The sequence below is a fragment of the Centruroides vittatus genome, unplaced genomic scaffold (assembly GCF_030686945.1).
Source record: "Centruroides vittatus isolate TY-2023 unplaced genomic scaffold, ASM3068694v2 contig_357, whole genome shotgun sequence".
NCBI lineage: Eukaryota > Metazoa > Arthropoda > Arachnida > Scorpiones > Buthidae > Centruroides > Centruroides vittatus.
In genome coordinates this window covers 1,199,670-1,225,967 of record NW_027122180.1, presented here as the reverse complement: position 1 = coordinate 1,225,967, position 26,298 = coordinate 1,199,670, and the positions used below count along the sequence as shown (strand labels likewise).

Here is a 26,298-nt window from a genome sequence, read left to right as displayed (position 1 = left end):
TTTACAATCGTAATGAATGGCATCAATTGAATATTTATTTTATAATACTCGTATTTTTATTAAAACTATATTACATACCAGTACATAAGTGATGAACACCTGCTTCTTAACATATTGTAACAATTCAAGCGCTTCTAATGATTGATTAATGGTTTAAACGTGGTTTAAGTCGTTAATGGCGTATAAGTTGAAAACATGCGAAACTTCTTTTAAATATATATAGAATGCAACGCGAATTTATAAATTGAAAAGAAATTTATGTGAATTTAGTGGTGCAAGGTCTTTTCGTTTCTTAATCATGTTTCTTCTATTCAGTTGTCCTAATAAGTATTTATGTGTCACTAGGTAAGCTGTAGGCTCAAACCACGTTTCGCCCGGAATAAATAGGACAAAAGCTGGACATCGCGTGTTTGTTGATATTGTTGAGCAAGTAATAATTTATAATATTTTTGAAGTAGGTTCTAGTCCATATTGTAAAATTTTTTGTTGCTAATTAAATATCCTATCAAATTAGGAAGAAATTTCGGAATGCAGAACACGTTATACGTAAGTATTAGGTTTCAAGGTTTCAAGACTTCCATGTGTTTATAACTAAGTAATTTTATCAAAATTGACTATTTTTTTTAATGGAATAAATGAAATTATCACGAAAATTCGGATCATAAATTCAAAAATTAAAACTTGGAACAATTTCTGAAATAAATATATACTATTCGCATTTAAAATTAGCAGATATCATTACTTATATACATACATATTTTTCTCACTTAGAAGTATTTAAATTTGTTCATAAAGTGGTATCAAGGACAGTCAAAACGTGGTACTAGATAAGAGAGAGCACTTTCCCACATTAGCTTAGCATGTCAGTAAAAATAAATAGGACTATAGTTGTAACGGTGATGAATTATAACTGACAAAAGACGTGATTAGAATTAACAATAAAATAAATCAACTAAACGCAGAGTCATGAGCCGTTTAAAATTATTTTCACGTTATTTTGGGATACTAGAAATTTGTATTACAAATATTAATTTGAAAGTTTCTATTTTTAAAGTTATTATGTTACAAAATTACTCATATTTTACTAATAAATATAGCTATTGCTATTCTAATTCCTTGTACTAATTATTACTTCTTCATTGATATTCTGGGTGCAAGAATTCTTCCTAGAGCGTTTTGGCATAGTAATTAGATCATTTAAAAATTAAATATATTTAAATTACCACAAGAATGCTTAATCAAGTTTACATTTTCGCATTTGTAATTTCTGTATAATATCGAGAGGTAGTTTCTTTACTATTTTTTCATGAATAAAAAACGCGTTAATTAGTAAAATTGGAATAATTCATTAATAAATTTATATTTATATTAAAATTCTGAATATTTAAATAAAATTTTATAATAATAATAATATATGTCATTGATGCTGTAAATTGCATATTTTCATTTTCTCTTATCAGAATATTTACATAATTTTTCTCGTTTCCTTCCTTTTAACTTGCATACATTATTAATGTTTTTTTCAGGAAAAAAGATAAATCTAAAGACATTAAAAAAAACTGATGTAAAGAATAACAATTGAGATAGATTCTTCGCCTTAAGCTATTCCTTTTAGCACACCGCACCCATTGGTTCCCAAATACAGCTAGACAGGTTTACATCAGTGCAAAACGAGGTGTGTCGGTGGCGATGCTGGTTTGGCCTGGATTTCTTGTCACTGACATGGCACAAACCACATGGCACGGATCGGGATTATTAACATCAATACTTAAATGCACGGTAAGAAAAATGATTCCACTCTATAGTAAATTATTTAATTATATACAATTAGTTTAACAAATACAATATCAGATGACATATGTAATATATTATTTTTAAAAAAATACACTATTTGTATCATTAATAATATATATATATTAAAATTAATTTTTCGTCTTTACTAGTATTTACTATACTCAATTTATTTTATTGAATTCAAATATTGTTTTTAAAATTCTCTTATTCAAAGATTTCCAAGTACTTCGATTATATTCTAGTTCATAATGAGAGATTTTGATGATGATCACGGTTGATCGTGATTTAATCGAACGTAATTATTGTAACAAGTAAAAGGCACATATAATATTAACCTATATAAAGTCTATATCCATGTATAATATTGATAATCTATCTCTCATAAACTATTTACTTTCATGTGATATTTCACGATAATTGTTAAAATTACTTTTGTTTCACAGTAACAGTATTTTTACATAAGTGTATAAATAAAATTCCATTTGTTTATTCGCAATCATTTATCTTATAAGATAAATTTGTATTTAAAAACTTTAAAAGTAATTATACTCAAAATAATTTTTACGAAGGAATATTCCCTTTATAAAATATGGCTATTAGTAATAGTGAAAGAATCTGTATACACTTTCACTATTACATTAAAGTATAGTATACATAGGGGTATGTATATATGTATAATTTAAAAATTAAAATTAGGAATAATATACCATAAATCTAAAGTAGTGTTTTTGTTGTTTAAAGATATAAAATAATCGTTTATGGAAAGAAATGTGAAATTATCCTTAAGAAAATTAACAGAAATATAATTTCTGATATTAATTTTAAATTATGAAATATTTATTTAACTATTGCTTCATTATAATAATAATCTAAAATGAAGCAGTACTATTAATTTGCTTGAATATTTTTAAAGTATTAAATTATTGGAAATGAAATACATTTAAAATGATAATAATTTAGTGTTTGTATTATGTTTAATATTATTTAACCGCTTATTTTGATAAGAGTTTTGCCTTTAGAGATGTAAATTAGAAAAATTTATTTGACAAGTTAAAAATTATATATCAATTCAATATCATACAGGAAAAAAATGAGAAAAAGCAAAAAAAAATCTTAATTAAATAATTCATTTTTAAAATATTTTTTACAATTAATAAGCCCTCATCCTGGAGGGAAAACATGCATTTAAATTTTAGTTATAATTTTATTTTCAATTTTACTTTCTTGAATACAATTCGTACCAAAATTTAATAATAAAAAATAATCAAGACTTTTTGAATTTCATGTTATAATTTTATAACTTTTCATCATATTTAGATTTAATAGAATTGTAGTTTCAAAACTCGTATTTAAACTAATTAAACCTTAATAAATTTTAAAATTTAAATAAAAAGTATTTTTGATATAGAGGACTAAAACATGACCGACGTTTAATTTAAACTTTATGAATAAATTAAACTTAAATGAATTCAATAATACATTTGGATAATTTAATTTTTAAAGTAGTATTATTAGTTTTCAGTATATAATTATTAATTACAGACTCGAATTTAAATATTAAATATTTAGTATCTCATTAGACCTAAATATTCAAATAAATATATGATTAAATAAATTTTAAATGTATTTATTTAGCATAATTGAAAGTATTTGTAAAATAAAAAATAACAAATTTTGCTAATTCTTCTTTATAATTTCGCTATAAAATCTATAGTGATATTTATTTAGTATTTAAAAAAATGTAACTGTTTATGTGCTTTATAAATGAAAAATGACATTTGATTAATGATATAAAAAAAATTATTAGAAGTTTTCCTTTCTATTGTTCTTTCCTAATTGCTAATGTTTAAAAATACAATTAATCACATTGATAATTATTATAAGACTAATACTTTAATAGTAAGACGTTCCGTTTATAAATAAATATCATTGAATTCCTGTATATTTTTGTTATATGTGAATATATCTTTATTAATAACGATAAAAATATATTTACTATTTTAAGAGTAATCAATTAAGATATAAAATTTACGAACAATGAAATTGTGAAAAGACAAATTTTAAATCATTTTCTAATTATTTAATCCTTATACTGATTAATCCTGTTATGGCTAATTGAAATTATCCATAAATGAACATGTTAATCTCTGAATATTAGTCATTCAAGCTGTAATTGCAATGTTTAAATATTATATGCACTAATTCTTTAGAATTGTGCAATCTCCTTTAATATTTTCGCGATCATCTTTTAGTCACGACTCGTTGATCTGACCTCAAAAATATTCTGAAAAAATGTTTAATTAAGTATTAATAAAATTAATTATAAGTATTTCTAAATTCTCGGTAATTTGCTAATAAATTATTATTATATAATTATAAATCTGAATCTAAAATTTATTTCGAATTATTGTGAAATTGATGAACAGGAAAAAAAGGAATGAAAAGGATAATTGAACTTGTTTGTGTTGTATTATAGTATATACAACATGAGATTTTACATAATAAAATAATTTTAAATGATGTAATATAACTTTCAATCGCAATTTATTAATAGTTCCAACATTATTTCAATAATAAACAAGCTTGCATGCCTGTAGAAGAACATTTATGTAATATACAGGGAGTTCAGAGGAGTGGAAACTGGGATTTTTCCCGGACCTGAAGATAATTTGGGGTCCATAGTGGTGGTTCTTACTTCTATAAAATTAATATTCTTTTTATTAACAAAAAATGAAATCTATAAGATTGCTTTTTATTAATAAAGAAACTTTCTACGTATTTCATTCGCACAAAAAACAAAAAAAAAAAAAAAAATCTAAAGGGGCTCGCAAAGAGGAAAAGATGTCCATTTTATTCCGTGCCTCACGTAAGCTATCGACGTCCTTTATCCTTTATACAAGAATTGTTTTAAATACTTGTTGTTGTTTAAATTAAATTAATTAATGTTAAATTATTTAAATAAAGCAACTTAATAAATACTGACTAAAATTAATCTATTATCATCAGTATTATTTTCTGTTCAGTTCAGTCATTCTTTCTGAATTTGAACTCTTCTCGTGGACTTTCATAGTTAATTCGGAATAAGACTACTTTTTCATCTTTTATGTTGTCCAGTAAGTTCATACAATCTGGAATGGCTAATAGTCTGTTCTATGACTACTTAATCCTGTAAAGTTAATGTTAAAAAATATCGTTCGAATTATCAAAAATACGTATTTAAAATAGTATAATACAATTGCCTTAGTCATTTAAATATCAAAAAAGGATTATTATAATACAGTTACTAAAGTTTGTGATTATAGTAATTTAGATTTATATAAGGGGTCGTCGAAAGTTTATATGAGGCACGAGGCAGAGTGAGCCCCATTTACCTTATTATTATTATTATTAATTTTTTTTGAGCAGATAAAATACGTAGAATATTTCTTTATTAATAAAAAAACAGTCTTAGTTTATATTTTTTTAAGTAAAAATAATATTAATTTTATAGGGGGTAGAACCACTACGGTCCCTAAGTTTTCTCCGTGTCTGGAAATAATTCTCAGCTCCCCGCTCTCGACAATTCTGCTCATTTGCAGAAAAACAAACTCTTTCATTTAAAAAATCGTGTTTCTAGTTTAAATAAAATATACGTGTCTATATTTTTAATGTATTCAGCACAGTTAACGAGAAGAAAATTTTGCAAGTCATCGTACTATAAATGTGAATAGAAATTATAAAATGAATAAATATAAATTTCGAAAGGCGTCTACGAAACTGAAATGTACTTGTTACTTATTCAAAGGACTCATATCTTTAAGATTTCTGTGATTTACACATCTATATGAAATAACCGTATTGAAATGAGACGTATAACTTAATAATGTTGACTAATGTAACCATCAAATCTAGAAAGTTAGTTAGACATAGTTCATTTTAAATGCTGGATTATATTATTATTATTTTTCTCAAATTTTATGAAAATATTTCGAAATAATATTTTTAATTTGTTTATTACTAAAGAGAAATAAGATATTCATTAAATTTTAGTTTATAATCTCAGTTCAATATTACATTAAATTCTACTGGTGACTCAAAATAACGGTCTAAAAGTCTTAAAGAGTTTATTTTACAATTAATAATTTCAGAATTTTATATTGAAATATATAATCTATGATATCAAACATGAAAAAAATTGTGAAGGAGATCAGTTTTGAATATTTCATCACAAATAAAACGTTAAGGATTTTTTTTCTATAATTTTCAATATAAAAGCATATATAATATCTGTTTAAGTTATAAGAAATACACATGGAGTAAAGCATTCAAATATTTGGAATAAAAACGGAAATTTTCATTTATTTAACAAAATAATAATTAATAGTTATTTTAATTCTCTCTTGTTCAAATGCATGCATTGAATCATTTTATGGCTGAGTTTCGGTACGAAGCATAGAATGATGATCATACTGAATCTGTGAATAATATATACAGTTTAGAAACGAAATATAACATACACCATATGCATATGTTTTAAAAACTAACAGTGACGTCAGCAACATTGACACTTTTCGTATTGAAAGACTTCCTTTAAACATGTAAAATTTTAGTTTAGATCATCTTGTCTTTTAATAATCCGTTTTTACTTATTAATTAAGAAAAGTGAATATTAAAATATGGAAAATTGAATTTTAGATTGATATTAATTAATATGTTATTAAGTAACAAATAAATATATTAAACATTATAAATAGTGAGGTTTTGAAATAGATTTATAACCTATTAGCTATACATTTGTTTAATTTTTATTTAAAATTATTATTTTGGTTTATATTAGTAAATGCATTAAAATTAAAACTAATTCTACTTAAGCCCGGACTTTTAATTATTAAAGATTGTGATCAAATTTTTTTTTTTTTTTTGATAGTAAAAGCATGTTTACAAAGAAATTGTTTTTGTTGAAAATTGTATTAAAAAGAATATATTAAGAGTTAACGTTTATATTCTGTAACAATTTCCATTCATCATGTACTGTACAATACATTAATTTTTAATTTTTTAACATATGTAAAACGTGATTAATTGTTTCATACCAGTAGTTCAATTAATCATTAAATTAAATAACAATTTAAATTGTAAATTAACTTAATTATTATTTGAATCGCTGATTATGATCACTTAATAAGATGTAAAGCACATCACATAGATATGTGATTAATAGGATCAGGATTATTATGGAAGGTTGATAGTTAATTCAATAGTGGAGAATGTATACAGTATTATATATATATAGGAATATAAATAAATATATTTGTATTTTATATTTTAAAATATATATAAAAAATTATTTTTTAAATAAAATATTAAATATTAATATTAATAAATGCAATTATATATTAAATACAATAGGCTAATACTTTATAATGTAATAAAAGTTTATAAAATATAAAATTTTCACAGATTTATTTATTTATTTATTTAAAAGCATGAAATTAATTCATGTTATTATTCTTTATTTTTCTAAAGTTTATGTTAATTCGAAGAAATATTTCATATTTTAATAGCCAACAAAACACAAAAATTTATATAGATCTATATATAAAATGTTATAAATATTTTATCATAAAAATAAACAGCTTTACGGGTATATTTATCTAATTGCTAAAGTTGTCAAAATTTTAAAATGGTGAAGATATTCTATTTATTTATTTTGTGTATTGGAAAAGAGAACATTTCAATAAATAATTAATGTATTTTATAAGAAATATTATATATTTACTTTCTCTTTTTATCCTATTTGTATTTATTTTCCTTTTATTTATGAACATTGGGCTACGATTTGAAAAAATTGTAAATCTGTAAATTCCCACTGTTGTCCGTCCGTCTTTCCTTAATCTCGAGAACGGTGTTAGATAGTTGTAAGCCGAAATAAGTAAAGAAACCTTAGGGACAGGAAGCCCCGATTAACTATATATGAACTTCTGGTTTGCACCGAAAGACACATGATTTTAATTCAAAAAAATTCCCCTGAAAGGTGTTAGATGACCGGCACGACTCTGTTGTTAAAGGAAAAGTATGATGTACAGGGGCAAGACACTATAGTACTAATTTGAGGTAGAGAGCACATATTTGAAATGAAATAAATTAAAAATTGCAGCCCGATGTCACAATAAATAATTGCTCGTTGAAACTGAAATCCTATATTTCATAACAGTATAATAAAATTTCATTTCATTCGTGTTCTGTAATTGTTAAAATTGAAATTTATCTAAATCATTGCAGTATTCAATAAAATCTTTATAAGTTAATGGAAAATTATGTTGTATATTAATAAGTGTATCAGATAATATTTTTAACTTATATATTATTCCCAGCATTTTTCATTATTGTTTTTCTCGAAATCATTTAAAAAATACCAATGTATTGTTTTAGTGTGATGCATATTAAATAAAAACAAAAATATCACATATTTCATAAATTAATTTTAATATAATCTAATATTATATTATAATATTAGACTTTTGACCTAAAGTATACTACTCAAACTGAACTTTACACAAAAAACAGATCTAATCTTTCCATGTATATAATTACTAAGACATATTAAGAAAGATTATGATTTAAATGTACTAATTAAAGTGAAAAAATTCACTCAGAATTCGTAAAATAATAATTTACAGTTTATAGATGTTAGTAAAATCTATAATCTATAAATTATAATATTCTAAATTATAAGTTAATTTATTCTGAATCTTTTTCTGAATCTATTAAAATCAATATTGTATTTAATTATTTCTGTAGCGAATTTATTCGAATTAAAATAAGTGCATGATATTTTATAAAAATGATAGTTATTTTGACTAATCAGTAAACATATTTCAATCTAATAATTTTTTATGTAGGAAACTTTTTTATTTGTGATATTATTGTATATTTTAAAATGCCAATTCCTTCCACTGAACTACGTTCATTTAATTTTTTTAAAAATTGATGTGTGATTTATATATCGTATATTCTGCTCAAAGCAAGAAAACAGGTAATAAATCAAACAGATTTACACCAATAGAGTATACACTTTTGTGTTACCTTTAATGTAACAAACCTGCAATCACGAATCCGTGCTTTAAAAAATATTTATTGGGCATTAATGACAAAACTTTCTAAAATCATATAATCATCATAAATTCAAATGTGCATTTTCATACCAATTTCTTAAAAATTCTTTTATATACGTAACCTTAAATAAAATAAAAATATTGTCTTAATGAAGATTAATTGTAATTGAATCCAATGCTTAATGTTTCTGTTTTATCTATCATACATTGATATATAATTTAATTATAATCTCCTCTAGTTATACTAGATGAACATATCAAATCACATTTTTAAAAATGTCTGTATTTTAAGTTTTATTCGAATTTGCTCTCTAGTTTTATTTACAATAACTATTATAAATATTTTATATGTTTTAACAGTTTTCTATATTAAAGTAACCAGACGTTCCGAATTAGACGAGACAATCCCGATTTAAAACTGTTTGAAATATGTCCTGCTTTTGAACTGTTTCATAATTATATTCAAAAATACAATTCATCCAATGAATATTGACTATGTGATTTTTCTTTGACTGACGAATTAGGCCTAGTAACGTAAAATTTTTAATGTGCAACTTATAGAAATAGTAATCCAATTAGTGATTTATTTCTCACTCTTATACCGCTGTTTGTGGGAGAACAGTGAATGTGTACCATTGCGGTCGTACGGATCAGTTATAAAAGGCAATTGATGCTTTCATGAGTTAAAAATACGCAAGTCTTTAATTATTTTATTTTTTGTAAAAATAGCAAATTTTTGACGATATATTGATTGCTGTTGGTTTTGTTTTAGCCTATTGTTTGGCAACCGTTCAATTGCTGATAACTCAGAAATAGTACATTTAATCAGTTCTTTGCACTCTTGAACTTATATTGGAACCTTTAAAGAGAAAGTAAAAACAATTTAAGTTTTCGTTTTTTTTTTTATTTCGCTGTTAATAAAATACAAAAATTACATTTGGTGCCGTAATTAACTATTTATTATCACTATCGCTGTAGATCGTTATTTTGGAAAGAAGAGTAGTTGATAGTTGATAGTTGTGAGATGGCCTTACCAAAATGTATAGCCCGACGGAAAGGGGGAGAGAGAAGGGGGAAGGGGAAGAGGAGAGGAATGGGGGAGAAGGAAAAGGGATCACAAGAGGTCTGGCTGGGAACCGAAAATTATAGATAACAGTCACAATTACAAGACTGATGCAGCAGTCCAAATAATACGTAGGAGATACATAATCAAAAGTACACAGCGCAGTTACAACAAAATACACTTTAGGACGGGCTGAATATATATACACCCTTTACAATTAACCAAAATAAAATAGCAAATATTTACAGAATAAAAAGTAGATCCCGACGTGAGCTTGCAGATGATAGCATACAGAAACTAAGGCCGCTTGAGTACTAGAGTGAAGAACAGCGGCGCTAAGAAAGAAACCACAGGATAGGGAGGTTTTCCTCCACCCATCCCCAATTAGTAGATGGATAAGTAAAATGCCCATTGATTGTTCCTAACATCTGTCATCGATGATGTCAGAAAGCTAGAAAATCGACGATCGGGGACTGAAATTGATCACGTGACTCATCTGAAGTCATGTGGAAGCACCCAGCCTAATGTGTCGCTTTTTACATTTCAGGATTCAAATCTAAAAATATGTGTTTTTCTTGTTTTTAATTTCTTAATTTCATAGCAATCTAAATGTATTTTAAAATATTTTTTTTTAATTAACGAATAGCAGCGTACAGGGGACCTCTATATTATACTCTCTGTTGTTATATTATATTCTAGACCGTATAAAGCACGTTTCCTTTTAGGAACGCCATCATTAGTTTTGATGCGCTTCGTTGACATAATTTCGATAAGAATCAAAAACACGAAACAGAAAAACCAGCCAGAACAGAAACAGAAATGACAAACGCATGCGCAGTAATGCATCTTGTGTACGGTGATATGTATCAATGCGCATGTAAATCATGTAATGCAAGAGGAAGTTACCATCCTCCTGGAAAACATCGTAATTGCGTGAAATTTTTAAGTGGTGTTCCACAATTTTTTGACACGTAACTATTGGGACCTGGATAAAGAATACTCGTTAAACGAAGACACACTGTATTTTATTTAATAAAACTGTTATTCGAGTTTCTAATTTGCTTTAAACATTTTTATTCTCATCCTTTATCGAATTTAACTGATACAAACTTAATTATATTTGATGATAATGTAATTATCACAGTCACCAAATATTTCAACAGTTACTGTTCATCGTTATCATTAAACATATACATTGGCCATAGGGCGGATTTAGGAGGGTGCGCAGGGGCAGCTGCACCCGTTTTCGCGGTTTTTCCCGAATAAAGCCAGGTATCTCAGGTAGAAAAATATTTTTAATGCATGTCTGCACCCTCTAAAAATTTGTGGATATGCTATGTATGCTCATAATATGACCCACTGGTCATATTATGGCATACATTATAATCGCTTTTAATTAATTTGAACCCCTCAAATCAAATTCCTTCATATTACCAAATTTTCTTTTCAATTTTTGCCATTCTCAAGTTTAAAAGGACAAATGTAGTCTGTATTATGAATTGGATCGATGAAAGAAGGAAACACGTGGCAATCTGCCAAGGGATGCCTTCTTGGAGGGCTTTCTATGAGAAACTGATACAGATATTAGACTCATGAAGAAAATCCGAAAACCTCCACACGGCCAAACCGTCAATCAAGGGCGAATCCGACTTATATTGGACTGATTTATACAGAATTATACGAGTAGCCTATATTATAATTATGATGCACTTCCTTAATAAAATTATCTCAATCGAAAAGGCATATTAGAGAATTTTTGAAATTCTTCATTCCAAAAACGATCGCATTTCTCCCTATTATGTATTGACCATACTTATCTCGAAATGAATATTTTTGTTCCCTCTTATTATGAATAGTTATACTATATAAAACAAACAAGTTCCGTTTATTACTTATATGACCTACATTAGAAATGTTAATAGTAAAATTACTTTATCGATTTACTTTTGTCTAAAATTTTATTGCTCTTTATATGTCTACGACATTAAAATTTCAAATTAAGCTTCAAAAATTATGCCTTAATATCTAATAAAATATATTCTGAATATATACTCCATTGTTTCGACTGCCGGCATTCATTAGTTTTTATTAAATTCTATTTTGCAATGAAACAATTATTGTTTTTGCAATTTTCATTTCCACTTCTGTGATGTGATAATTACTGCCTTATAAATGTCTTATCATTGAAAAATAGCCATTATTAGCATTTACTAAATAATTATTATAGAATTCTTATCCATCATCACAAATTTTATCTTTTCAACGTTTAGATATATCTTCTGCTCAGACTCAGCTTCTTAATGAATACAGTAGAAACATACAATACACCTTATCGCTGAGAACAAACAATTTATTACCTCAATTGTTTGTTCTCAGCGATAAGGTGTATTGTATGTTTCTACTGTTTAGATATATATAACAGCCGGGAAAGTAATTAACATTATAACAGAAAATATGGCGATCGGTCAAAAAATGTCCATGATTTTTACATTTTTGGACGTTTACATTTCATTTTACGTTTACACTTCTCGATGTTCCAAGGTGTCCTGAACACCTTGAAACATCGAGAAATGAAAAACATATATATATATATATTCGGGAGCGTATGGATTAGGGTTTCTCATTTCCCGGTCTTTTGCTTGTCCCAGGATTCCGGGAAAAAAAGTGAACTGTTTCCCGGTAAATATAATTAATATAATTAATTATTTTTAAGATTTATTTTATATCTTAAAATCGAATGATGATAATTTTTTTTTCATTTTTAAGTAACTTAATACAACCTGCAACCTCCAAAATATTAATAATAATAATGCTGTGTAAAATATGTATAAATAAATTATATTTGAATTACGTAGAAATTTTCACAAATAGAAAAATGTATTAAAGTTTGTTGGGAACTGCTTTCAACAAAAATGATTTTGAATTGAGTTGAAAATTTAAAGAAAAAAATGAACTTAGATCAAACTTCTAAGTTAGAAGGTAATTTTCGTTATTTAAATAAAACATTATAAAAATTTACAATAATATTTTGTATTGTAAGATTTTAAAAAGCAAAGATGGTCAATACTCCCATCACTGAATTTGATTCTTATTTTACTAAAGGAAACTCCTACCGAGAACGCCCTTTTCGATTCAATTGATGTGGGTGGAATCGTCTTTAATGCATTTAGGAGAAGACGAATGTTATGTTTTTTCCACCCGTAGCGTGGAAGAGATTTCCAGTTCATTTTCGAGATGCGTTATAGTATTTCTTTTGCCGTCTAGTATTCTTGATTTGTCTACCTCGGCTGCTTTAATAGCGGCATCAAGCTTATAGCCCGATAATTCGGCAGTTCGTTTGGCTTTAATAATCGGATTTATCAAGAAAAACTTCATACTTCGTACTCGTTTGCATCATTGCCCAATTTGCACAACCTGGCATAATGCAGTTATTGAAGCTACTGGGCATGGTTAAAAATTAAGACAGCATAAGCACAATTATTCCAGATATTACAGGTTCTGACAAGTAAAGAATTTTCAGTCCTGTCACAAATACATATTGATTATTGACAATCCGACATGCCATAATAAGCAAAAATTTAAAAAACTAATAAGCGGGCTTAAAATTAATAATACAAATGTATTCTAACAGCTTATAGGTTAATTATACTTTCTATTTGCAAAATTTCCTCAACTTTAACACAAAATAAGAAAAAGTGAATTTAAGAAATTTGCGAGATTTCCCGACATGAGAATTTTCCGGGTTAAAAAATAGCCGGGATACCGGGATCCTGTTGGAGAAACCCTGGTATGGATGTTAGTGTGTATGGCACGATTTTATTCACCCTGTTTGAAGCTCCTGTGCTTTTTGTCGAAAATTTCTGAAATTTTGCAGGGAGGTTTGTATATTTGGGGATTCATGCTATTAAATTTTAGTGATTAATTAAAGGTCGACGGGTGGGGAGATCATTTGTGGTATCTCGAGGAGGTCGGAGTTAACGACGATTTTACTCGTTATCAGCATTTACAATTTTTATTATTATAAAACCCATTTCGTCCCTCAAAACTAAGATGTAATATTTATAATAATTAAAAATATATAAAGTTTTTAATAATAAAATATCACAACAGATGGTGCTACCAAAATTTTAAATGCTGCCGGAAAAGTTGAGCAACTAGTTGCCGATTTATTTGTTTCTGTGTTGCATAGCCAACCGTAGTGATTATGTCACTGTTTTGTACATTAAGCATATAATTAATAAAATAATATAAAATTCAGTATCCCAAGCTGTATATTATTCCTTAGTACAATTCAGAGGGTTGTTTGAGAATGTTCATTATGTAATTTTGAGAGTCGGTATGTGAGACAGCATTACCGGATAGTAAGATGGTTGTTAAAAGTATAAAAATAGTGTTACATAATTTATGGATGATCCCTTATCAGTCAAGAAATACATTAGCATCCATTTAAAAAAGTATTCATTTCTCGATCCTAAAACAAATTAAACGGATACAATTAGCCTCATCCTTTATAATAAGAAAGTTAAATAATAATTTCGCTGAAATATTTACGATTAGATCAATAATATTTATCTACAGAAATACTGATATTATTCTAAACCGTGTATTTTACGTATACATAGATTTTATTAAATGTATGCGTATATTTTTATTTTTAAAATTTCTTTATCAGAATATCCAATGATGTTTTGGCTATGAAACAGTGTTAATAACTTAATTAGAAAGTGTTCTTATAACCTCGCATCAAGTTATTTATTATTTGTAGTAATCGTATTACCTGTATCCATTTTGCGTAATTTAAGTCAATTTAAGAAATTGTCGCATGTATCTTAATGATGTTTGCACTTACAGTATAATAATATAAAATATTATATACAGACTATGGTTACGGTTATATAATAATAATCAATTTGATATACGCGCGTAATGTGATGTAATATTTTAAATAAATATGATTTATAAGAACAGATTCAGATAAAACTCTTCTAAATGTTTTATATTTAAAAAATAAATTAAAAACAGTTGCAAAAAATTATCAGACTATCATTTCATATTTCATACGAAATTTATAAATTTGCTTTATTTCAGTAACACATTTCTATTGATAATGCTGTTTAATATTTTATTATGTAATATTTTTAGATATTTAGAATGAATTTTATTTTAAATATATAAAAATACTGTATGAATAAAATATGGTTCTATAAGATATCAAATAAACTGGTGATATTAATATATGTATGATACAACCTATAAATAATTTATTTTTAATATGTACTATAATATTATTTTAATATATACTTAAGAAAGAATAAAAGAACGAAAAATTAAATGCATAAAACTGAAGTTTAACAAACATAAATAATGCAAATACATTTATATACACACAAATTGTAGAATTCATCAAATACAATGAAAAATGTATAGATTGATAATGTCAGTAAACACATATACAAATAAAAGAAATGTTAAAGTAATTTATACTGTGCATAGAAGATAAATAATATAGAATTTAAGTGGACTTCTTTCTGTTATAGATGGTTTCAGAAGACCAATTGGCAGAGGAAATGAGTTGTATATGAACAGTAAACCTAGTATAATTAGATTAACTGTTCATCACAATGAAGTAAAATCTGAGAATTCTGATATAATTTAAATTCTGAAATTATATCAGCTTTATAGCATTTATAGCGAGAGCTTTATAGCATGGAAAATTTTTCTATCGTTATTTATATTGTTATTTAGAAATTTACGTAATACGTTTCCATTGATATTACAATCTCCGTTTTAGTTCGATGTACTGGCACACAATTGTATATTTCTGGTTTGTGGAAATATAACAATAATAAAATACACGATCATAACCGAGGAGGCGAATTCAGAAGTCCAGCGAAACTATACTTAGAGGTGGTTGGATGCCAGAGCGTTAACACTTTGTTTCTCGAAAACGAAGTCATAGATCTCCATTTTTATTACATTTTTGGAATTCTCATTCCAATTGATGGAAAATAAAGTTTTATCAAAATCGGTCCATTAAATTTTGAGAACGAACTCAATTCTATAAGAGGCTTTGCTAAGGCTCCGTCTCAAATACGAGTACGTTTTCGTGGAAATAAAATTGAATGCCGCAATTCCAATTAAAATTCAGTTCATATTACGATATAAAAGCTGCTTCAATATTCATATTTGACACATTCAATTCTACATATTCAAATTTCAGGATTTTTCCAGAAAATTATTATAATCTTTTGATAGCTGACCTGTTGACCTTTTAAATATTTACTATTAATAATATTTTAATAATTTTATTAAACCAATGACTAAATGGAATTAGTAACTGAGAAATAAAATGCATTAGAAATTGCTAATTATGACATATTATATCTAATCTAAGACGCATTCTATTTTCTAATATACTAAAATTGAAAAAAATACGTCTTACATTCGAGTAAACACCATAATAACTTACCCATTTTACTCAATAAATTAGTTTAAATATAGGAGAAAAACATCATAGTAGTAATAATAGTAAAAATACCGTAGAAAAAATACAAATAGGTCTCTCACAATTTATGACCTTTATGATCTTTGTCGTTCGTCTTTCGAAAATTAATTCAAAGTTCAATTCGCTCAACTTTGTATGCAATTTCTGTCAAGTGCCAAATGACAAAAAAACTGCAGGAAATCACATTTATTGATATATATGGGGGAGATGGCATAGATTGGATTTATGTACGATTTTATTGATTAAACAGTGAAATCTATGCTGTATATTTTAAAAAAGTTGGGGATAACTAGTATTTGTGAATTCAATGGTCAGCATATTGTACCGTATATACAGTACATTCGATTGTAATTGAAAAACGACTTAATAAATAAAATAAATATAGGATGATTCCTAAAGATTTTCAGAATAATTCAATAAAGAAAACAGAAATTAATGCAACGCATTGAAATATTTTATGGGATTATAATAATAGCATTAAATTTTATATATTAAAACTCTCAGACAGTTTAATTATAAAATATGTTTTCTAATTATTTACTTGTAAATTGTACATAGTTATTTTTTGCAATACACTTCACCACAAATAAGTACTTTTATAAACTACAGAGTACAAATAGTTCAAAGTAAATTAGCGATACAATATACAAATAATACATTATCTTTCCAGATAAATTTATGGTAAGTATACGGTATTACTGAACTACATTGCAATATTTCACGTGTTTGTCAATCTATTTTAAATCGTTTGAAATCTTAAAGTTTCTACGTGTGTTAGATTATCAATTAAGATAAAAATTAATACAGTGGTGCCTCGTATAACGTACGCCTCGAATAACGGACGCTGCGAACAAGGGACTTTCTGTTTTGGCCGTTACGTGACTCGAGCAACGGACTGGCTGCGAACAACGGACTTTCCGGCATAATTGGTGACTGCTCCATGGGTGCGTTCTTTAATAGCGGTCGCTCTGCGTCTCCGCTACTACGGGAGTGCGCTGCTGTTTGTAGGCATTTAGGAATGACGGTGAAAGAAAGAAAGATGGTAGCGCCCGCACTATCGATAGTATCGTGATGGAGGAATCTATAATTCTAAAATATGAGCTTTAGAAGGCAAAAGGAGGGTCCCAATTGTAAAATTTAACCATAAAATGGATTATTTGTTGAAAGAGCATTCAAAATAGCCTCGAAAAAACTTCGTAAAGACACTTACATCACCGCGTGCGCTAACTCGCGCTTTCACAATTTCTAAATTTTCATTCATAAAACCACATAAGAGACCCGAAAACGAAACTATCTGAGCCATGGAGGACGCCATGTTGCTTTCCACCGTAAACTACTACTACAAGCGGCCGTTTTTGCCGTTCGACGGCGCGCACTCCCACCGGAATTTGGGAACGCGTTCCACAGGAATTTTTAAACGGATGTCGCTCGCGCAGAGTTACGCGGAGGAATAAAAGAACGCGCCCTATGTTCATTTTTTTTTATGATACAGTACGGTTATTTTATGCTGCGGAACGAATTAGATGTTTTAACATGTATTTCTATGGAAAAATGCGTTTCGTATAACGGACGTTTCACTTAACGGAGTGTACCTGGAACGGATTAAGTACGTTATATGAGGCACCACTGTATTTATTAACTAATCTTCAAGCGTAATATATAGCAAATATCGGAATGATATCTATTTTCCTTTCGCGAAAACAATCTTAGGCCTATTCAAATACGCAAATATCTTAAATCTAATAAATAAAAGGGAAGTTAGGTTTGTGTCTAACCGTAAGGATATTGAATTTCGTCGTCTTTCTCTCCATTTTTTTTTTTTTTTTTTTCCGAGAAAGTTATCTATCTTTTTGTTTACATACTTTTCTATGAACCCGTTCTGTTGTATTTTATAGAAAAATTCGCGACAACACACATTTCTTTCAAGGTGATGTCTCTACTTTATCGCTTCCGGCCTAAAACAATGATGCGTGAATATTTTTAAATATCTTATTATTTCCCGTCTATATTCAATGTTTTTTGAATATAAATATTGTTTCTCGAAATATATCATTTTAAATTGTTCTGTTTCCAACTTCTCTACTAAAAAATTACTTTCTTCGTTGTTTGAGAGAGAAACTTTAATCTTTGCGAATATTTCTGTAAAATAAAATTTATTTTATTAAGAGAGGATCGAAAGAAAAACGATGAAATTCACGACAATTATTGCAATATAACTTAAATTTGGCCAACTACCACTTGTATTGTAGCTAACAATAAACAAAAATCACGTGTAGTTTTCGAACCTGTTCGATGTTTTCTTGAGATAACCAGAGCATTACCGAGCACATTGGTTAGTACACTATATAAATAAAACCTAATTAATTAGAATTTAAAATCAGATTTCTCTCTTAAGCCGAATTCAGTTTAAAATATAACTTTTCTCGTAATTATAATAAAACTATAGATTTTTTTACGTTCAAAAAATTGTATAAATTACATTTTAAAACATATAAGGAGTAATGTTTACAAAACAAATTCATTTAAAAAATCTAGAGAAATATTTGAAGTTTTTTTTAGTTAATTTTACATCAACATTTCTGCCCGTTTTCTTATGACGTGCGATATTTGTAATTCAGAAGTTAAGCTAAAAATTTATTGCTTAATTAAGATATAATAAGGTAAGGTCGCATTAAAATATGCACTTTTGAGATTTTGTCTTAACAATGCTCTACTATGAACATAAATTTAGATTTGATACTACCAAATGATCTTAATGAAATAATATATTATAAAATCAGAAAGAAATCTTTCAAAAAACCGGAAAAGAAAAGGAAAACCTCCTAAGAAAACATGCACACGATAAGATAGAATGTATGGGATCTAAGTACGCAACCTTTATAAATGGTTCCTAATTTCTAATTGTATTTGTCCATTAGTTTTTATTACGTTAAGTGATAATAGGAAAAGTTAGTTCCCAGATAAATTATTTTACTTATTTATTTTACATTAAAGAAAGCACGTGCTTTACAGTATCTGATTCTCTCAAATTTTCCAATTACTAGATCAGAAAATTTGAAACAGGTAGCAAATCATTATTTTGATAAAATAATTTGATTCATATTTTATGCAACATTGGTTTTTTGGTGTAGATAAGTGCTGATTTAGACAGGAAGTATAAGTTAATAAATAACTACTGAAATTAATTGAAATCAATAAAACCCAAAAAGTACATATTTTACAAAGAAAATTCTTCAGATGAACTGGTACGGAAACAAGTAGTAAGCGTGAAATTCTAATTTGTAGAATTATTTGATATCTTTTTTGATCTTTAAAATTCTTTCGTAAAAAAAATAACTTTTTGTCGTTTTTTCTCATAAAACCTCCCACTTTTTTAGTTGGAGAAATAAAATAAATATACTCTTAACACTTTTTACAACGATGTCTAAGTGTAATCATCATCAGGACCTTCAAGACTACGTGCGTACTCTTGAAAACCTAACTCGTGGGTACTCTTGAATGAATGTCTTAACTCAGAGGAAAAAAAAAATCATAATTGGTAGCCCACTTCACGCTTGCTCCCGCAAAAACCTAACAAAGTAACTTAACGTTATAGTAACAAATAAAACTCATTACTTCCACTTTTAAAAATCTGAGAAATCGCTATTTCAAAGTGTAAAATATTTCGGAAAAACGTTGAAAATTTATCATAGTTATTAAATCATAATGTTCAATTTAAAGATTCACCATTTACGGAAACTTCACTTTCCTCCACAAGCTTTATATAACACCAATCATAGGGTAAGGTCATCCAATCTGCTCTTGAATGACCTTACCCTACTGAAATTGAAGCAATGTTTATGCAAACGATTCAAACATTCATTAAAATCCCGATATAAGTTATTTAACAGCGTAATTTATATGGTATGAAAATGCACATACAGAAGACCCTCGATTTAACCTTCAAAAAATTTCTGTCATAAAGGAAAATTTTTAGATACTCCTTTATTCAAAAACAGTACAAAATGTTGGGTCAATGAATCAATAGATATAAATAACTGTACATCATAATATTTTAATATATCCTGTGCATTGTTAAAAATATATAGTCTATTTGTTCTAAAAAAAGGCAGAACCAATGCATGACCTAATGCAGCGACTTTATTTACTTTATAAAATGATGATATGCATTTCGAGTGTCTGTAGAATTCCTTTTCAGTCATCGGTCTCTGTAAAAACATACATTTATACTATTACAGCCATTTACTATTTACATTTAATATATTACTAATCTTAACATAGGCCTACTTGTACATCTCTTCCGATAACATTCGCGTAGATAGAACTTTATGATCCAACTTTAATCATAAAGTTGGACAACCAAACTTGGTTGTCAAACTTCAACGAGAAATGTTATGGGAAGGGATCTATGTAAATATGTTAATGTTAGTAAAATATTAAACGTAAATAGTAAACGGTTAACAGTATAAATGTGTTTTTACAGAGATCGATGACTAAAAAGGAGTTCTATAAACACTCGAAATGCATATCATCATTGTATAAAGTTGCTGCATCAGGTCATGCATTGATTCTATCATCTTTTCCACAAAAACAAATAAAGAAAATTTTATTAATCATGCAGTTCTCTACAATTCGGAATTCAAACATATACAGGGTGGGCCAGCGAAAACGAAACGGCAGTGTGTTCGTGTTCGTCCAAGCAAAGCGCTCGGACAGGTCGATTTTACTCTCGAGGGGACATCTTTTGCAATAAAGTTTTTGCGATTCTGAATATTAACTAAACAAACATTTTTTTTCGAAATAAATGCTTGTTTAGTTATTACAAAATAAATGAGTTTTTAAAATTTTTTGTCGTCTGTTGTATTCAAAATCGCAAAAACTTTATTGCAAAAGATGTCCCCTCGAGAGTAAAATCGACCTGTCCGAGCGCTTTGCTTGGACGAACACGAACACTCTGCCGTTTCGTTTTCGCTGGCCCACCCTGTATATATATATTAATAACGATAATACATTTGATTTAATGGATTTCCGGCAAAAGAAGACACCCCTTTCCCAATTAATCCTTTAACTCGATCTGTAGACAAAATAGGATTATATTCTTGCACTAATCTTATTTTCTTATTTAACTGTAATTTTATTTCTTGCAAAATTTGTTAAACAACATAAAATAACCAAAATTTCGATATTTATTTCCTAAATTAAATATATTCCAAATGCTATTATACATAAAATTATTTATGCAATTTTGTTGTTACACGTCATATAATTATTTTCTATTGTAACAAACAAAGTATTTCGCAAAATTTCCCGTAAAATATCTTGTATTAGATTACGAAATGAATTACAAATCTAGGATGATGCGAGAGAAAAGCATTTATTATTATACAAGATAATATCTCCTAAAATCATTACTCATCAAAAAATATTAGAAATATAAAACCAGTTATTTCAAAACTTTTTTAAAACTATACATTAATTATTATATACATAAAACACTATATCAGTATTAGTTCAAATAAAAAGTTTTCCTTTTATTTAAAACTTCTATAAATTCTTTTAATAAACTGTTAAATTATGATAAATAACTATTAGATTCAGTTTTTATTGCGTTATGTATAAATTTTTCTATACATAAAAGGAAATCTAATGACCAATTTCATTAATTAAAGAATTATAAGTTGGAATTTACTTCTCTAGTGTTATTTCAACGTTCTTTTATTTAAAATAAGAAAAATTAATATAAAATAATTTATGATATTTTTAAAAAAATAAGTTGATACCAACAAAAAAAAAACTGTTCGTACAAAACTATAAATTGTAAATTAATATAAAATTCTCCCAATTTAGTATTTAGTATATGTGTATGTATAATAATAATAATAATAAATTTTTACATTTGTAAAATGTAATAAGTTACGCATATGGTGTGAATTTTTTTGTGTTGTTTATAAGTGACTTTTTAAAACGGAGCAAAAGGTCATTACTTGTTGTTCACCTTGAGCTTAAGTTTTCCCACAAGTTTTTAATAAAACTTAACAAACTTGATCATAAGATTGTTGAAACAGCGTAATTTATCCTTTTGTTTTGGAAAACAAAAGCTTTTAGAAACAATCGAAGAAAAAATTATAGAGCCTATTCTTTTCGCTATTTCCCATATATTTAAAACAAACTTATTATCCAAGAATAATTATATATATTTGTATGTATAATGTAAAAAATTATTAACAGAAATAATTAGTAGCAAATTGAAAGACGTATTTTAAAAGAATTTTATCCAAATGTTTTTAAAATAATGACATTTTTATTATTTATTTATTCACGCATTATGTGTTGTATTTTGTATATACTGTACTATAATACAATACACAAATAAATAAAAATGCCATTATTCTATAAATACCTCGACAAAAATGAAGTTTTGGAATGTCTTTTAATTTTCTATTGGTTATTTCTATTAATAATTTTCTAAAACTTTAATAATTAGAAGCGAAAACATTTAAATTATATATTTGCAGATCTATTGAATATTTATATGAGCGTTTAGAATTAATTCTTATTAAAATACTTTTTACTACTTTATTAAATAGAAAGAAGCGCCATAATGCAATTTTATAAAATAATTAAACAGTATACGAATAGTTTATTTATGATTTGTATAAAAATTTAAATTAATACGAAGCATGTATAAAAATGTTAATGAAATTTAAACGTTAATATAAACGAATTAATGAAATCAAATGGAATTTTTTTAATCTTAAGACAACCAAAATTATCATGTCACGAATTACGAGAAATTTAAACCGCAAATAAATTTAACACATTTTAATATATTAAACTAATATTTTTATTCGTAGAAAATCTGAAATTATTTCTTTTTTTTTTTTCCTTTTATCATTTCTTGAAATCAAGATTATTACAGTTACAAGGAATGAGTCTGCAAAAATCTTTAAAAATCTATTTAATTCTTAGAAATAATTAAAGTTAATAATAATAAAAATTATAACTAATCCAATAAACGCTATTACATTCATAAAATAATATTTGTTTTTATTTATTAAAAATAAAAATTATATATTTATTAAAATAATTATAAGGACTTTTTAAAGTAACGTTTTGCGGTTTCTTTTTTAATAGATATATATTTAAATGGTTCGTATGTCGAGTCAGTCTGAATTCTAAGAAATAACACAATGCAAACAAGTTTTAAATTATTTATGGATTTGATCAGAAAAAATGAAATAAAAAAAATAAGATTAATAACCTTGTTTATCCACAACATTAAATCACTTTAATAAGAATATGTTTGATATTATAAATTAAATGTTAAGAATCTGTATATTAATTAAAACACTTTAATAAACTATATTTATTTTATATTTCAAGATCATTTTTATGCTGATTTTTACTGGTGATAGAGAAGCTCGAGGAGAAATTTTGAGAGGATATCCGTGCATTCGTCGTTTACATCAATTATATTGCGCCACACCAGGAAACAAATATCCAATGTAGGTATTTCGTAAAAGAAAATCAAATTTTCAACTATGACTATGGCTGGGCATCCTAGGTACGTGCTGAGGAGCCGCCATAAAGTGATAATAAAATAGGGCAACCATAACTAAGTTCCCTGGAGCCCCACAAATAAATTCGTCTATACTATGATTGATATTTTTTAATATTGCAAAGAATCTACAAAGAGATGTTTTTGTTTTAGTGAAAGAATTAAATTATTTATTGACGAAAATAAAGCATTGATGAGAAGAATGTTTGGTGAATATACCTACGAACCTGACTTAAACTTCAACTCCACTTTTCCTCGAGATCGATTTGAAACTTATGACGGACATGTTATTCGCCCTCGTTCCGAAAGATCGAGGAATTCCTATAGTGCATCTAACAACAAGTAAGAACAGAAGTTTTGTAATTACACGTACGGTATTAAACGAATTCGAAATAATATTAATTCTCATCATACATTATTTAGAGTAGATTCCTGCGAATCAGCTATTGAGATAGTGACTCCTTATTGGGCTTCGAATAGTGCTGGAAAAATTCGAGCTATTGTAAATACTCAACATCTGCAGCAAGCAATTCAACAAGAAGTTTGCCAGTAAGTACAAAAGAAATCCCAAATACAATTAATTTATTTTATAAATGTACAGTACTTTGAATTACTTTCTCGTCAAGGTCTGACCAGACAAAACGGTGTACGGGAGATTGTTCTTGCGAACAAAAATATAAATGGCACAGGTTGTTATCCTACGATCCCGATGACGACTGCAAAGGAATTTTTATGGATTGGTTCCTCTTTCCATCTTGCTGTGTATGCAGATGTACTAATAATCCCGGAACTACATGAATTCTAATTCAGAAAGTTTTTATGGAATATTAAATTTATTTTATAATAAAACTTGTTTTTGTCAATCATTTATTTTAATTATTAAATAAAATAATAATTTAATTTTTATATAGAAAATTAATTTATTAAATTCTCACTCGTGTTTGCTCTTCATAATTTTATTTAGTATGTTCTTCTGTTATAATGTTCAATTAAACACTATTAAAACTTCGGACGATATTATATATAGATCGCAGCATAAGTATTTAATAATTCTAAAAGTATTTTAAAGGTTTATTATAAAGACGAGTTAAAATATAAGACTGAATTATTCAAATCAAGAAAAAAATCATTCGAATATTTTTATTGATTTGAATGAGTCGCTGAATTATATTTGCTAGAAATGCACGCTTCGCCGCTCAACGTCATACATCGCTTTACTTTTATCAGCTACAGTTCTGAATTATATGAAAAAAACGGAAGCTAGTATTTTAGCAGCATGAATATCAGGATCAAGACCAAGGCATGTCGTCTTCGTATCCTACTATTTCAAGTCAATTTAATAAACTTGATTATACCTAATAAAATTCGAAAAGTCAAGAGAAAATAACATTCATTAAAAAAATACGAATCATTAAAATGCCGATTATTTCATTTTCATTCATTTTAGTTATTTATTTATTTATCCATTTAATTTATTTCATATTTATTAAACCTAGCAATCACGTTACATTTTCCATCATATCAAATTAATAATACTTACGTACGATTTCTATCATTGTTGTATATCCATCTCGATAGGGTCATCAAATGTCCTTCTCTCTCCCCGGACGTGTCCGCTTTTTGGCACTACAACCACAAGTCCGGGCGGGATCTTTAAAATATGCATTTATGTACGGGATTCTGATAAATGAGAATAAAGTACCAACATCTTTTGTCTATTTAAAATAATTTTGTAACACTGCCAGTTAAGTTTGCCAGACAATACAATAAAAATCATACATAATTATCCCATAATTTCAGAAATTAGAAAGCATATTTATTAGAATAAATATAATAAAAATAATAGATAAATAAAAATCAACAGATGAATTTTGGCACAACTGTATCAAATAATTTTTAAAGAATTTTTTTTTTTTTTTTTTTTTTTTTGTGTATATGCAAAATGAAATTAACAATATCCTAAAATCTGAAAAGTACATTTTAAAAAAAGATTCATTAAGTTTGAAAATTATTACAAATTTTTTTTATGAAGTTAAATAGTCCTAAATAATTTTGAAAAACGATTGTAAATAAAACAGACTGCTTCTTACATTTTTTAAAAATAGAAATACAGATATACTCAATATTACATTTTACACTTAGAAGATATCAACAATAATGCATATTTTTATTTCGTTATATAATATACAGTGACTCCAGTTTACCAGGATTTTTAAAAATTTTATATTATAAATATTTGGGTCACAACCAATACAAATACAGGGTGTTTCGAAACTCATGGGCA

The 26,298-nt window shown here is 26.8% G+C and overlaps 1 protein-coding gene across 1 annotated transcript; it reads left to right on the top strand.

Moving 5' to 3' along the window:
• Positions 1-1,549: 1,549 nt before the first annotated feature.
• LOC136974832 (protein spaetzle 3-like) lies at positions 1,550-24,863 on the top strand. Its single transcript, XM_067269789.1, has 5 exons — positions 1,550-1,779; positions 23,840-23,961; positions 24,168-24,356; positions 24,438-24,563; positions 24,641-24,863. Exons 1-5 carry the CDS (start codon positions 1,690-1,692, stop codon positions 24,810-24,812), a joined length of 699 nt encoding a protein of 232 aa, XP_067125890.1. The 5' UTR covers positions 1,550-1,689; the 3' UTR covers positions 24,813-24,863.
• The last annotated feature ends 1,435 nt before the right edge of the window (positions 24,864-26,298 follow it).